The sequence below is a fragment of the Scyliorhinus torazame genome, chromosome 5 (genome assembly GCF_047496885.1).
Source record: "Scyliorhinus torazame isolate Kashiwa2021f chromosome 5, sScyTor2.1, whole genome shotgun sequence".
In the NCBI taxonomy this organism is placed as follows: domain Eukaryota; kingdom Metazoa; phylum Chordata; class Chondrichthyes; order Carcharhiniformes; family Scyliorhinidae; genus Scyliorhinus; species Scyliorhinus torazame.
Window position 1 is genome coordinate 285,445,155 of NC_092711.1, and position 16,853 is coordinate 285,462,007.

General features: G+C 43.2%; 1 protein-coding gene across 8 annotated transcripts in view; it reads left to right on the plus strand.

Annotated features, from left to right (window-relative positions):
• Positions 1-891: 891 nt before the first annotated feature.
• Positions 892-16,853, plus strand: part of LOC140421173 (pre-mRNA 3'-end-processing factor FIP1-like) — a 70,561-nt gene continuing 54,599 nt past the window's right edge. For 3 of the 8 annotated variants that reach the window (XM_072505652.1, XM_072505657.1, XM_072505654.1), the window contains exons 1-2: positions 896-1,193; positions 14,931-14,973. In XM_072505652.1, coding sequence (XP_072361753.1) covers positions 1,091-1,193; positions 14,931-14,973 — 146 coding nt within the window. In that variant the 5' untranslated portion in view covers positions 896-1,090. Of the gene's footprint in view, positions 1,194-12,699; positions 12,758-14,930; positions 14,974-16,853 lie in introns of all 8 variants that reach the window. The other 5 variants (XM_072505653.1, XM_072505656.1, XM_072505658.1 and 2 more) reach the window with 3 other exon arrangements.

Here is a 16,853-nt window from a genome sequence, read left to right on the forward strand (position 1 = left end):
ATCTTTGTAAATTTGTGTCGACTTGTCTGATTATATCTGCTTTCCAAATGCTGTGCTATGGAATCCTTGATAATGGACTCTAGGAACTTCCCTACTATCGATGTTAGGCTCACTGGTCTATAGTTCCCTGTTTTCTCTCTATTTCCCTTTTTGAATATCGGGGTTACATTCGCTATCCTCCAATCTGGAGGAACAATTTCAGATTCCAAAATATTTTGGAAAATTTTGGTCTACTATTTCTAGGGCCATGAATCCCATTAGTTTCCCCAAAACCATTTCTTTACTAATACCAATTTCCTTCAGCTCCTCATTGAAACTTGTGTTTCTCTAAACTTCCAGTACATCATTCACGTCTCCATGACAGAAAAAAAGGTACAAATTTACTTCTTCGGCAACGTCTTTGTTCCCCGTTATGAATTCCCCGTTTCTGACTGTCAGGGGCATACATTCGGGGGGTTTTGTCAATCTTTTTCCCTTTGCATCCCTATAGAATCTTTTACAGTCAGCTTTCATGTTGCCAGCTAGCTTACTTTCATATTGTATTTTCCCCTTCTAAATCCACCCCTTGGTCTGCCTTTGCTGAATTTTAAACTGTTCCCTATCCTCAGCATTGCGGATTGCATCAAAATAAAGTTCATTAAAAACAGGAATGTTTCTTGCTGCAAAATAATTAAACTGGTTAGAGCTGTAAAGTCGATAGGAGAGAAGAGACACGCCATCAAAGCTTGTCGTCTTGCACTCATCGGAATACCTAAAAATGTACTATTAGTAACGGAGGAACAACAAGTTACGATATATATATATAACAGCAGCGCTCCAGTACCATCAAAGGGCTATTTAAAAGTTGTCTGTGTTTTGCAGTGGAGAAATGATTGAGAGAAGGGTAGGTGACGAGCGTGCGCTATGACCCTGCGGAGGAGTGTTTGGAGCTGATGGCGGCGCGGACTCGGTAGGGTGGACTCGCTCCAGTCGGCGGAGGAAGCGAAGCGGCGGCGTCTGACCGAGCGAGTGGGGGGGCTGCGCGCCGGCTCCGTCTGTTCGTCCCTCACTCTCACCAGGCCAATCTGTGTGGACTCCACCGACACCAAGTATGGCCACCGAGATGGATTCGCTCAGCTCGGCTGCAGAGAGTACGGCAGCGCCCGGCGGCGGCCTGGACGCCGACGATGATGAAGAGAACTGGCTGTATGGAGGTGAGTGAAACCCGGGGGAAGCTTTCTCCACAGTTGGGGGCGGCCTTGAGTTGATGCATTTTATTGGGGAGTGAGCGGGGCACACACTTTGTCGGCAGCAACCTCCAGCACATTAGCTGTCTGGGGAAGGGGGAGAGCGCTCGGTATTGCTCTTAAAGGGACAATGCCCTTTGTGTTGGCCTAGGTCCCAGAAGCAAAATGCGCGCACTTTCTTACTTTTGCACCTCTCCCGTTGGCTAAATTTGTCCTGGATTCGATGGAACCCGATTGACAGTCTTCAATGTTTGAGGCGTTGCATTGCAAGTGGTTCACCGAAACCTGCTCCGAGCCTCTTTAAGTTTATTTGAAGGAGAGAGGGTTAACCACTGCACTGGAGTTTCAAGTTTATCTTCCTATGCGAGCTCCTTGGGAGAAATGCAATTATGAGATTTTACTGTGTTTTTTAAAAAAATACAAGTTAACCACAGTAAAGAAATAACTGGTGTTTACCTCTGCAGGACGCCCCACAGTGCCTCTCAATGGATGAATGACTTATCACTGTTATATAGGTCATTTTAAGGGGAAAGTATATTCTACTGAATTGCCCCATAAATAGTTATTGGTTTATAAAATCCCCCACCCCTTGTGCACATCTTCCATTGTAACCTGCACAGGCATTTGGTTTCTCAGATACCTGCCAGGCTAGGGCACCCATTGGCATCCTGGCTGAGATTGGCTAACTCGATGCAGAGTAAGGTTTAGTTTGGAGTTCAAATCAAATTTAACTGTCTACCTGGGTGAGATTCAAATCTGGGACCCCAGAGTTGTAGTTTACCATAAAACCATAAGACATAGGAGTGGAAGCCCATCAAGTCCACTCCACCATTCAATCATCAACTCCATTTACCCGCTCTCTATCCATAGCCCTTAATTCCTCGAGAAATCAATCATTTATCAACTTCTGTCTTAAAGACACTCAACGTCCCGGCCTCCACCGGCCTCTGTGGCAATGAATTCCACAAACCCACCACTCTGGCTGAAGAAATTTCTCCCCATCTCTGTTCTAAAGTGACTCCCTTTTATTCTAAGGCTGTGCCCCCGGGTCCTAGTCTCCCCTTCTAATGGAAACAACTTCCCTACGCCCACCCTATCTAAGCCATTCATTATCTTGTAAGTTTCTATTAGATCTCCCCTCAACCTCCTAAACTCCAATGAATATAATCCCAGGATCCTCAGATGTTCATCGTATGGTAGGCCTACCGTTCCTGGGATCATCTGTGTGAATCTCCACTGGACCCGCTCCAGTGCCAGTATGTCCTTCCTGAGGTGTGGGGCCCAAAATTGCTCACAGTATTCTAAATGGGGCCTAACTCGTGCTTTATAAAGCTTCAGAAGTACAACCCTGCTTTTATATTTCAAGCCTCTTGAGATAAATGACAACATTGCATTTGCTTTCTTAATTACGGACTCAACCTGCAAGTTTACCTTCAGAGAATCCTGGACTAGGACTCCCAAGTCCCTTTGCACTTCAGCATTATGAATTTTGTCACCGTTTAGAAAATAGTCGATGCCTCTATTCTTTTTTCCAAAGTGCAAGACCTTGCACTTGCCCATGTTGAATTTCATCAGCCATTTCTTGGACCACTCTCCTAAACTGTCTAAATCCTTCTGCAGGCTCCCCACCTCCTCAATACTACCTGCCCCTCCACATAGCTTTGTATCATCGGCAAACTTAGCCAGAATGCCCCCAGTCCCATCATCTAGATCGTTAATATATAAAAAGAACAGCTGTGGCCCCAACACCGAATCCTGCGGGACACCACTCGTCACCGGTTGCCATTCCGAAAAAGAACCTTTTATCCCAACTCTCTGCCTTCTGCCTGACAGCCAATCGTCAATCCATGTTAGTACCTTGCCTCGAATGCCATGGGCCCTTATTTTACTCCGCAGTCACCCGTGAGGCACCTTATCAAAGGCCTTTTGGAAGTCAAGATAGATAACATCCATTGGCTCTCCTTGGTCTAACCTATTTGTTATCTCTTCAAAGAACTCTAACAGGTTTGTCAGGCACGACCTCCCCTTACTAAATCCATGCTGACTTGTCCTAATCCGACCCTGCACTTCCAAGAATTTAGAAATTTCATCCTTAACGATGGATTCTAGAATCTTGCCAACAACTGAGGTTAGGCTAATTGGCCTATAATTTTCCATCTTTTTTCTTGTTCCCTTCTTCAACAGGGGTGTTACAACAGCAATTTTCCAATCCTCTGGGACTTTCCCTGACTCCAGTGACTTTTGAAAGATCATAACTAACGCCTCCACTATTTCTTCAGCTATCTCCTTTCGAACTCTAGGATGTAGCCCATCTGGGCCCGGAGATTTATCAATTTTTAGACTTCTTAGTTTCTCTAGCACTTTCTCCTTTGTGATGGCTACCATATTCAACTCTGCCCCCTGACTCTCCTGAATTGTTGGGATATTACTCATGTCTTCTACTGTGAAGACTGACGCAAAGTACTTAATTAGTTCCTCAGCTATTTCCTTGTCTCCCATCACTAGATTACCAGCGCCATTACTTTTGCCTCCCGTTTGTTTTTAATGTATTTAAAGAAACTTTTACTATCATTCCTAATGTTACTGGCTAGCCTACCTTCATATTTGATCCTCTCTTTCCTTATTTCTCTCTTTGTTATCCTCTGTTTTTGTAGCCTTCCCAATCTTCTGACTTCCCACTACTCTTTGCCACATTATAGGCTTTCTCTTTTGCTTTGATGCATTCCCTGACTTCCTTTGTCAGCCATGGCTGCCTAATCCCCCCTCTGATAACCTTTATTTTCTTTGGGATGAACCTATGTACTGTGTCCTCAATTACTCCCAGAAACTCCTGCCATTGCTGTTCTACTGTCTTTCCCACTAGGCTCTGCTCCCAGTCGATTTTCGTCAGTTCCTCCTTCATGCCCCTGTAGTTACTTTTATTTAACTGTAACACCTTTACATCTGATTCTACCTTTCTTTCAAATTGCAGACTGAATTCTACCATATTATGATCACTGCCTCCTAAGTGTTCCCTTACTTTAAGATCTTTTATCAAGTCTGGCTCATTACATAACACTTAAGTCCAGAATGGCCTGTTCCATCGTGGGCTCCATCACAAGCTGTTCCAAAACGCCCTCCTGTAAACATTCAATTAATTCCCTTTCTTTGGGTCCACTGGCAACATTATTTACCCAGTCCACCTGCATATTGAAGTCCCCCATGATCACTGTGACCTTCCCTATCTGACATGCCCCTTCTATTTTGTGGTGCATTTTGTGCCCCTGGTCCTGACCACTGTTAGGAGGCCTGTACATAACTCCCATTATGGTTTTTTTGCCTTTGTGGTTCCTCAACTCTACCCACACAGACTCCACATCATCTGACCCTATGTCGTTTAGTGCTATTGATTTAATTTCATTCCTAATTAACAAGACAACCCTGCCCCCTAGCCCACCTCTCTGTCTTTTCGATAGGTTGTGAATCCCTGGATGTTTAAATGCCAGTCCTGAACCCTCTGCAACCACGTCTCTTTGATGCCTACCACATCATATATGCCAGTCACAATCTGGGCCACAAGCTCATCTACCTTGTTCCGTACACTGCGCGCATTTAAATATAGCACCTTTAATTCTCTATTGACCGTCCCTTTTTGTTTTCTTAGTGTGGTGGACCTTGGTTTACTGAGCCTTTCCATACACTGTGTCATATTTTGTGAGATGGGGACTATCGTAACCTCTCCTGAGTTCTGTCTTTTCGTGCTTTTTTGTATTCCTAAGCAGCTACGCTTCCCACTGATTACTTCATCTCTTGGTTCCCTGACTTCCCCCCCACCCCCCAATCTCTAGTTTAAAGTCCTATTGACCACCCTATTTACTCTGTTTAGTGACCGGCTGAATCGCAATCCATCCTGGTCTGTGCAGCGTACATTGGGTCAGAGTTTGATTCCAACATCATAGTGAGTTAAATGGCACTTGCCATGGTTAATGTTAAAATCGTTCAACATCTTTTGCCAAGGAAACAATATGTTGTGAATTGAGAATTGCCCTCAGTTGTTGGACAATTTGTGCCACTGCCCTGTCAGCATCACAGAAAGAACAGCTTGCCCACAAATTTTCCTGAGATGGGAGTAGAATGCATAGCTGTATTGGGGGGAACTAAGAATGCACAGACTGGAATTTCTGCGAAGGCAATTTCTTGATGTGTCTTCTAGGCATGTTCTAATCAGTAATTATAAAGTTTGTAGAAAATATTGAGATAACAAAGATAACAGTAAAGATTATATTTGGTTTTGGGACAGTTTAGTAGAATATATGTTTAAAAGGATGGGTTGAAGGATAAATTTCACCACTGACTGTTTTTAAACAAAAACCTGTTGGCGAATTTGATTGATATTAAAGCTGCCTTTTGATACCTTATCCAAATGGCCATTCTTTATGCGACCCTGAAAGGTCTTGGTTGATCATTTGACATGGATGGCATCAGTTCGGAGATGGAACCTTTCCTACCCTCGTCCAGAGATTCAGTGACATGTTGTCTATGGCTGAGATCAGCATTGTCTAAGAATCAAACTCAAATTCTTTTGAAATGAAATGAAATGAAAATCGCTTATTGTCACAAGTAGGCTTCAAATGAAGTTACTGTAAAAAGCCCCTAGTCGCCACATTCCAGTGCCTGTTCGGGGAGGTTGTTACGGGAATTGAACCGTGCTGCTGGCCTGCCTTGGTCTGCTTTCAAAGCCAGCGATTTAGCCTTGTGCTAAACAGCCCCTGTTTTGCTCCCTATAACTCCATATTACGCTGTGTGGTACATTTCACCATTAGTTAAAGTTCTGATTTGGTGGGCCTTTGTTGAAAGATGCCTTGCAGCTTGGTGGATAATTGCATAATGTGGTTTGGTATTAAGTCATACAGGGCAGCAAGGTCCCTGGTTTGTCCAGTGGCTTTGTGTTGAATAAGTGCCGGTTTTAAATAGTTCTATATCTTCAATTTTGTGAAGGGAGAAATCAGCCCTGGGCGCTACCCAACATACAAAGAAAAGTACAGCACAGGAACAGGCCCACCAAGCCAGCACTGACCATGCTGCCCGTCTAAACTAAAATCTTCTACACTTCCAGGGTTCGTATCCCTCATTGCTAGTTGCTCATTGACTTTTTTTTCATGGGACGTAGGCGTCGCAGGCTGTGCCAGCATTTATTGCCCATCCCTAATTGCTCTGCAGGACAGTTAAGAGTCAACCACTGTGGGTCTGGAGTCACATGTAGGCCAGACCAGGTAAGGACTTCCTTCCCTAAAGGGCATTAGTGAACCAGATGTGTTTTTGTGACAAATCGACAAAGGTTTCATGGTCATCACTAGACTTTCAATTCCAGATTTTTACCTGCAGTGGCAGGATTTGAACCTGGAACCTCCGAGCATACTCTGGGTCTCTGGATTACTCGTCCAGTGACAATACCAGCTTGCCACTGCCGCCCCCCATGATTGAAAGTACTCGTATATGGGCACCAAGTGAGGATATAACTGAATTTTCTTGGGCTGCTCATTATCGTTGACACTTGCTGGGGACCCCATGATTAATAGTAAGGAACTTCCATTGATACCGTGCTTTTCACAACCACTGGGCATCTCAAAGCGCTTTGCAACTAATTAAGTGCTTTTTGGCATGTCGTCCCTGTTTTCGTGTAGGAAACATGGCAGCCAATAAACACTCAGCAAGCTCCAATCAACAATGTGATAACGATCAGATAGGCTACTTTTGTGATGTTGAATGAGGAATAAATATTGGCCGGGATACTGGGGCCACTAATGAAGAGCTGTAGGTGTCTGAGGAACTACATCCATGAGTTAATGCTTTTGGGGAGCTTGGAATGAAAAAACTGAGGTCCTTGCAAAATGCAAAGTACCATCCAGATACGTGTCCACCCTTCATGCTGTATTCAACTGCTATTTTTTCCTGCAAACCTAATTAGGTTTGATTATTTTTGATTATTACCTGAATATTTTGTGCTGAACAGATTTAAAGTCTTCACTGCTGTTGAATAATAAATGTACAGACCTTTTGGAAACCATGCAGCAAGCAATATGTCAAATCATTGCTTGAAAGTGATCTTGACCTTGCTCAAAGTAACGCGAGTCAAAAAAGATTAAAATGTTGCCGATGGGGAAAATTCAAAGTTAAAAACAGAAATACACAGCGGGTCAGGCAGCATCTGTGGGGAGAAACAGTTAATCTTTCAAGTCTAGCTTTGGCAAAGAATCACCCAGACTCGAAACGTTAGCTCCCTTCTCTCCACAGATGCTGTCAGACCTGCTGAGATTGTCCTGTATTTTCTGTTTTTGTTTCAGATTCCAGCATCCGCAGTAGTTTGCTTTTATCTTAATGTTTTAGGTCGATCATGCTCCTTCATTAAAAGTGAGGAAGGGTCATCATTGACCTGAAATGTAGGCTTTTCTGAGTATTTCCAGCATTTTCTATTTTCAACGCTATTCAAAGTTCTGAAGGTGCTGCCTCTTACTGTGGTATAGGATTATAAGTTATTGGCAGCCTTCCAGTATCCCATTCAGTGACAGTTCTTAATATGAGATAAGGCGTTTTGTGTCAGGAGCGTATTGCAACGCAGTGAGTTCCATAGCCAAATCCAAATCTCTCTGCAGCTGATGTTCATATGTGTACCCTTCCCAGCAGCAATAGTAGGGGGTGAGCAAGAATTGGACGCTGAGCTTATTTTGCCCCTTGCTGGCTCAGGGGTAAGGCATCTAATTGCAGTACTGCAATGTGGCGATTAATTTAACTCTGCACAGACTGGGAATTAGATCTGTATAACCGAATGCTACAGCTCTTCATTTACATAATTCTTGTGTTGTGAGGCTTCAGTAAAGCTTTTATTTATCTTTAAAGTTTCTACGTTTGTATACAAGCTGATTTGAGGTTGCATGCCAGAGATAGAATGCATAGAATCCCTACAGTGCAGAAGGCCATTCGGCCCATCAATTCTGCACCGACCCTCTGAAAGAGCACCCTACCAAGGCCCACTCTGTCCTATCCCAGTAACCTTATATCCCCACCTAATCATAGAATCATAGAAGTTTACAGCATGGAAACAGGCCCTTCGGCCCAACCAGTCCATGCCGCCCAGTTTTTACCATTAAGCTAGTCCCAGTTGCCTGCACTTGGCCCATAACCCTCTATACCCATCTTACCCATGTAACTATCTAAATGCTTTTTAAAAGACACAATTGTACCCGCCTCTACTACTACCTCTGGCAGCCCATTCCAGACACTCACTACCCTCTGAGTGAAGAAATTGCCCCTCTGGGCCCTTCTGAATCTCTCCCCTCTCACCTTAAACCTATGCCCTCTAGTTTTAGACTCCCCTACCTTTGGGAAAAGATGTTGACTATCTACCTTATCTAGGCCCCTCATTATTTTATAGACCTCTATAAGATCACCCCTAAGCCTCCTACGCTCCAGGGAAAAAAGTCCCAGTCTATCCAGCCTCTCCTTATAACTCAAACCATCAAGTCCCGGCAACATCCTAGTGAATCTTTTCTGAACTCTTTCTTGTTTAATAATATCCTTTCTATAATAGGGTGACCAGAACTGCACACAGTATTCCAAGTGTGGCCGTACCAATGTCTTGTACAACTTCAACAAGACGTCCCAACTCCTGTATTCAATGTTCTGACCAATGAAACCAAGCATGCCGAATGCCTTCTTCACCACCCTGTCTACCTGTGACTCCACCTTCAAGGAGCTATGAACCTGTACTCCTAGATCTCTTTGTTCTATAACTCTCCCCAACGCCATACCATTAACTCAGGTCCTGGCCTGATTCGATCTGCCAAAATGCATCACCTCACATTTATCTAAATTAAACTCCATCTGCCATTCGTCGGCCCACTGGCCTAATTGATCAAGATCCCGTTGCAATCCTAGATAACCTTCTTCACTATCCACTGTGCCACCAATCTTGGTGTCATCTGCAAACTTACTAACCATGCCTCCTAAATTCTCATCCAAATCATTAATATAAATCACAAATAACAGTGGACCCAGCACCGATCCCTGAGGCACACCACTGGTCACAGGCCTCCAGTTTGAAAAACAACCCTCTACAACCACCCTCTGCCTTCTGTCGTCCAGCCAATTTTGAATCCAATTGGCAACCTCACCCTGGATCCCGTGAGCTTTAACCTTCTGCAACAACCTACCATGCGGTACCTTGTCAAAGGCTTTGCTAAAGTCCATGTAGACAACGTCTACTGCACTGCCCTCATCTACCTTCTTGGTCACCCCCTCAAAAAACTCAATCAAATTTGCGAGACATGATTTTCCACGCACAAAGCCATGCTGACTGCCCCGAATCAGTCCTTGCCTCTCTAAATGCTTGTAGATCCTGTCTCTCAGAATACCTTCTAGCAACTTACCTACTACAGACGTTAGGCTCACCGGTCTGTAGTTCCCAGGCTTTTCCCTGCTGCCCTTCTTAAACAAGGGCACAACATTCGCCACTCTCCAATCTTCAGGCACCTCACCTGTGGCTGCCGATGATTCAAATATCTCGGTTAGGGGACCCGCAATTTCCTCCCTAGCCTCCCACAACATCCTGGGATACATTTCATCAGGTCCCGGGGATTTATCTACCTTGATGCGCTTTAAGACTTCCAGCACCTCCTCCTCTGTAATATGCACACTTGTCAAGACATCGCTATTTATTTCCCTTAGTTTCTTAACATCCATGCCTTTCTCCACCGTGAATACCGATGAGAAATATTCATTCAGGATCTCACCCAACTCTTGTGGCTCTGCACATAGATGTCCTTGTTGATCCTTAAGAGGCCCTACTCTGTCCCTAGTTACTCTTTTCCCCTTTATGTATCTGTAGAATCTCTTTGGATTCTCCCTTGCATTATTTGCCAAAGCAATTTCATGTCCCCTTTTTGCCCTCCTGATTTCCCTCTTAACTCTATTTCGACAATCTCTATACTCTTCAAGGGATCCACTTGATCCCAGTTGCTTATGTACGTCATATGCCTCCTTCTTCTTTTTGACCAGAGTCTCAATATCTCGAGTCATCCAGGGTTCCCTACTTCTACCAGCCTTGCCCTTCACTCTAAAGGGAATGTGCTTACCCTGCACCCTGGTTAACACATTTTTAAAAGCCTCCCATTTACCAGCCGTCCCTTTGCCTGCCAACAGTCTCCCCCAATCTACCTCTGCAAGTTCCTGTCTGATACCATCAAAATTGGCCTTGCCCCAATTAAGAATTTTAACTCTTGGGCCAGACCTATCATTCTCCATAGCTATCTTAAAACTAATGGAGTTATGGTCACTTGTCCCAAAGTGATCCCTCACTAGCACTTCTGCCATTTGCCCTTCCTTATTTCCCAAGACGAGGTCAAGTTTTGCCCCCTCTCTAGTCGGTCCATCCACATACTGAATGAGAAATTCCTCCTGAATACACTCAACAAATTTCCCTCCATCCAAGCCCCTAATGCTATGGCTGTCCCAGTCAATGTTGGGAAAGTTAAAGCCCCCTACTACTACCACCCTATTATTCTTGCAGCTATCTGTAATCTCCTTACATATTTGCTCCTCAATTTCCCGCTGACTATTTGGGGGCCTGTAGTACAGTCCTACCAAGGTGATCTCTCCCTTCTTATTTTTCAGTTCCACCCATATAGACTCAGTGGGCGAACCCTCGGATATATCCCCTCTAAGTACTGCCGTGATGTTCTCCCTAATCAAGAACGCCACTCCCCCTCCTCTCTTACCTCCTGTTCTATCCTTTCTATAGCACCTGTACCCCGGAACATTGAGCTGCCAGTCCTGCCCCTCCCTTAGCCATGTTTCAGTCATAGCTATAATATCCCAGTCCCATGTGCCCGTCCATGCCCTGAGTTCATCCGCTTTGCCCGTCAGGCCCCTTGCATTGAAATAAATGCAGTTTAATGTAGACCTTCCTTGCTCTCTGCCCTGCTTTCTCTGGTCATGCTTTACACACTCTCCCTTCCTGCCTTTTGTTTCCGTCCCCACTGACTTCCTACATCGGTTCCCATCCCCCTACCACATTAGTTTAAACCCTCCCCAACTGCACATCTTTCGACAATTTTATATATTGTGCAGACGGGTATCCAGCCCTTTCTGCCATTCAGTTCATCATGGCTAATCTGTACTTCCAGTCCAAACCAGTATGATTCCATAATCTTTTTGGGCTTTCAAGATGTTTCCTGAGGGGGGAGCTCCCCTAGGGCACTCTTTTTTTTTTTTTTTTTTTTAAAACATTTTTATTGGTGTTTTCCAGTTTTTACAGAGTAACAGCTGATGTGTATCTGGTATTTACAAATCAATTTGTCTCTTATTTACATCGTTTTTTACATGAGGTTCCCCCCGCCCCCTCGTTGGTAGTTTAGTTCCCCTCTTAGTGTTTCCCCGAGGGCACTCGGAAGTGTTTTTCTATTCTTGGTCTTCCCAATTTATTGCTCCCGATCTCCCCTCTTTCACTGTTCCCCTCGCTCCTATAGAGGGTACTATTTAGTCCTAATGATCAGTTAAATGCTACAGTAGGTCCTCACTTAGAAAGTTTTGGTTGTGTTCCTGAAAATCATGAGATGGAAACACCTCTATCAATCAACAACGGGAACCATATAGCATGCCCAAGTGAGCTGACCGTTATCTGCCAAGCTTTGTTTAAATTCAAACCAGGCAGGGCTGATGCTCGTCAAGACATTTCCCTGGGGAATGAACCAGAGATTGGCTGTTGCCTATTTTGTTTAGTTGAAACAGGTGCAATGTGTGTACATGTTCTTCCTGTCTGCAAAGAATGGGTTTCTTTGTGTCTTAATATGTGTAGCTTTTAGCACACGTGAATGTGCAACACTGTGAGCCTGATTGATAATCTTAAATTGTTTGTGAGTGTATTTCCTAGCACATTGGGGATTGTTTGGCAAATAATGTCCAAACGCAGATACACATCTAATGTTGGGCAATGTCACATACTGTGGTTCGTGCACTCTCCATGGCCATGCCTCTAGCAATCAGAGTCCCCGAGCAAACCTCTAGCACTCCCTTCTCATGAAGTATATATCATTATTCCCTTTACATTTGGTACTCTTAAGAATGTCCTGATCAGTGTAAACTGAAAAGCTTCAACATGTGCCCTTTCTTTTTCAGCGATGCTCAGAAGCTCTGTACTAACAAACTGCTCTAAATGTTAAAGTATTATACACTCTCAGCTGAGATAAAAGTTGCAAAATTCCCACACTGGTAAATGAAATAACTTATAAAATAAAGTAAGTTAAAAAAGCTAAAAGAAAAATGGAACTTTCTACATGCATACCTGCTTCTGTTCAAGATCCAGATCTGATTGAAAGCTGGTGCTCCAATGGTGCAGAAGTGCTGAGGCGGGTCTGCTGCAACTCATGTTTTTTTTTTCATGTTCCTGCTTGTCACTTCCCTATCCTGTACCCTTGCTATACCCTCGTGAGGAGAGCAGCAAGACAGGAGCAGCTTTGACAGTAATTTGCGGGCAGAGGCCACAGCTCTGGAAGGAGGTGAGAGGGAAGGACCACAGCTTGGAGTTTGGGGAGTAGCCGCTTCAAAATGTTGATAATCTGGTCACCCGGGAATTAACATTAAAAATAATTTTGCAACGTGAAACGAGATTGCAGACCGCATTAACTTACCAACCGTAAGACGAAGCAACATTAAAACGTTAAACGAGGGCTTACTGAAGTTTAAACTACCATTGCCCATCCCCTGGCCATGCTTGTTGTCTGCCATCTGCAGTAAGCACTGGTTATTTTCTCAAATTTGGCTTCCAATCCTAAATATCTCTGGGCATCAAGACTATATTTCGACTGTAAGATTTTGTGTTTTTATTCAGCTTTGTTGCTTAAATTTTTAAGTAACTTTGACTAGCTTGTATCTCTTTCCCCACCACCACTTCCCTCTGCGGAGCCTGTGACTGACCTACTGTTCATACTGGCTTTTCAGGTACAGTCCTGATCCTGGCCTGAGATTCACTCTCCTGTTATCGTATTTCCCTGCAGCTTCTGGATATTAAGGTGACCTCCAGCTATATATTTTCTTCTACTCTACAACTGTTTCTGCATCTCTCCTGAACCTTCATTCCAAAGAAAATATGCCCATCAGTGTATCCTCTTCCTATTGACAGCAATATCAGAAAACAAAGTGGCAGTTTCCTAATATTTGCTGACAACATTCGGCTGTACCCCACTATCACTGCCCATAACTTCCACTCTCTAAATTATTGTGCTACTTATACACTATCCAGTACTGGATGAGCAGGAATTTCCTCTAACTAAATATTGTGAAGACTTTAGTCTCCGCTCTCTCTGCTCAAAGCTCTGTTCCTGAGCCACTGACTCCATCCCACTCCCTGGTCACAACATAAGGCTGAATCAGATTGTTGCAAGATTGATGTCCAGTTAAAGTAAACATATGACCACAAGATTCATCAAGAGTATCACCGATGTTCCCCTGTCCCTGCTCTTCTGCTAAAACCCTTATCCATGCCTTTTTTCTGTAAATTGGGCTATTCCGATGCACTCCTGACCAGCCTCTCAGTGAATTCCAAAACTGCTGCGCGCATTCCAACTTGCATCCTATTCAGTTCACCCATTACCATTGTGCTTGCTGTCCTACATTAGCTTCTAGTTAAGCAACATCTTTAATTTGAAAATCCTTACCCTTGTTTTTAAATCCTTCCAAGGCCACCTTTCTCCTTGTACCTTTTAGTATGCTGTAACCGCACAACCCTCGGAGATCTCTGTGCCCCCTCTCATTTTGGCCTCTTGAGCATCCCTGATTTTAATTGCCAACCATCGCCATGCTTTCAGCTTCCAAGACCCTAAGCTCTGGAATTCCCTCTTTTAATCCCTCTTCTCCTTTTAAGATACTATTTAAAACCTACCTCTGACCAAACATTTTGCCCACCTACCTTAGTGTGTGGCTTTGTGCTTAATTTATTTTTGATAAAAGCTTCTGCGAAATGCCTTGGGATTTTTACTGTGTTAAAGGTGCAATATAATTGCAATGTTGATGTTGGTATTATTCTTATGTTGCATTTTACCAGTAAATAAGTTATTCAGTGTTTCTAATGGCAAGTGGCTGTTAAATTCATTCACAGCTGTGTCAACTGTGGGATCCATCACTGTTGAAAACTGTACCTTGTGTGCACACTGATGTTGGTCTTCTCGAGTCACTGCATGAGTGACCAAGGAGTCAATATGGGTTTTGGAACAGAATAATGACTTAATTTTTCTTTTAAAAAAAATAATTCCACTCTTTTGTCTTTTACTAAATGTCATTTTAATAAGGATGCCTCAGTGTTACCAATAGAATATTTTCCAAAAAATGTTTAGGTCATTTATGGGAACATTTTAACCTTCACCTTGCACCAACACCAGTACGATGCTCAAGCAGTGAAATGTTACCTTCTAGAGATAAGTTTGCATTTCATTCTTTTACTGTGGTCAGGAATTGAATTGCCAATCTGACTCCCATGATATACTTCCAAGTTTTATTGTTTGCCACTTGCAAAGTTGCTTTGCTTTGGTGCATTACTGATGGTATAGCCTGCCCATCAGATTTTCCTCTAAAGGTTGCGCTGTTCAAGTGTTAACTATTTTTGCAGATCACTAAATGTGAAACTGTTATTTTTCTGTTGAAACCACAAATAACACTATTACTGTATGTTTATAGATGAAGACACTGGTAAACAAGAGGAGGTGGCTTTGGTTGACGGGTAAGAATCGGGATTTTAATGTGCCTTGGGTAGCTCAAATTTCTTTCCTATTTCATCAGAAATTCCATTGCTGTTCCTCATTCATTTACCTTGTACGTATCAACTGAATACAACCATCAGGGCACTCAAGCCTGCAGGTTATGTCTTTTGTTCCTTATAGTGCTTTTAGAGAAATTGTACTTTATATACTAGGTTAAACTTTTATGGGCGGCACGGTGGTGCAGTGGTTAGCACTGCTGCCTATGGCACTGCAGACCCGGGTTTGATCCTGGCCCAGGGTCACTGCCTGTGTGGAGTTTGCACTTTTTCCCTGTGTCTGCGTGGGTTTCATCCCCACAACCCAAAGATGCGCAGGTTAGGTGGATTGGCCATGCTAAATTGCCCCTTTAATTGGAAAAAAATAATTGGGTACTCTAAACCTTTTATTTCTGCACTCATGCATACCTCACTTGAGGTTCTTCTTTTCAGGTGTGATTGCAACATTCGAGGAATGGAATTTCCCACTTGTGTAATCTTTTTTGTTGCAACTTTTTATTTGCGGAGTTTGGTTCTTCTTAGCTCTGCAAATCTACTTCCTAGGACTTAGTCGCAGCACGGTAGCATTGTGGTTAGCACAATTGCTTCACAGCTCCAGGGTCCCAGGTTCGATTCCGGCTTGGATCACTGTCTGTGCGGAGTCTGCACATCCTCCCCGTGTCTGCGTGGGTTTCCTCCGGGTGCTCCGGTTTCCTCCCACAGTCCAAAGATGTGCAGATTAGGTGGATTGGCCATGATAAATTGCCCTTAGTGTCCAAAATTGCCCTTAGTGTTGGGTGGAGGTGTTGACCTTGGGTAGGGTGCTCTTTCCAAGAGCCGGTGCAGACTCTGAATGGCCTCCTTCTGCACTGTAAATTCTATGATAATCGCCAATTTTCAATACCCATGATACTTGTGATCTCCACCACTGACTAGCACGATCTCCAAGTTGGATGGTCTCTTGTATGATCTTTAAATCCTGGAAGCATTATGATTTTTAATATTTTCCAACTGTTAGTGAGCTGCTGAAATGATGACTTGAAGACCAGTCTTGACAATGCACACTGATTTCTGCTTTTTAATTTTTGGGATCCTGTATTTGAAAACTCATGAAAAATTGCATTCTAATATTGAGTCAACAGTCCTCATTTCTAGTTCACCTTATCTCACCACTATAATCATTGAGCACAGATTTTGCAACATAATTTGTTTTGACAAGACCATGTGGAATTAAAAGTGACAAATGTAGTAAGTGCAGGTTACCAAGTACGAGAATTGCTTTCTGTGACTGCTGAAAATGATATTGGTGAAACTTCTTTAATAAATGAGACAATTGCATCATAAAAATATCTTCTTTTCCCATTTAAATTCTTTGTGTTATTTCCTACTGTTCCATGAGCCCCAAAATACAACAGGTTACTTTCTTTGCTCTTCTCTCATTCACCAATTTAAAGAAAGTTTAACAATCACCCAAAAAATGTTTAGAATCTTTTAGCCCAAAAGGATTTCAATTTGGATGCAAATAACCATTGCCCTGCTATTACAGACTTTACCCAAAAACTTACCGAGAAGCATCTGTTCTTTGGTCCCGCTTTAGAGTTATGCTAGCTAGGGATATCTTAATAACAGAGGACTTATTAAAGATCAGTTTTGAACAGAAAATTGGGGAACTAATCATAATCAAGAACTGTGGCCAAAAGGCCTGCTGATACTCATTGTCCAAGCTAACAAAAATGAATGACTCTTTGAATGAAGTACTAAAGCTACAGCCAGTTTCTGTGCAGCTATGTTGATGCGCTTGGAGGGGAGAAGATTAGCACTTTAAAAGATTAATCTATTAATAGGAAATGTAGAAGAAAGAATAC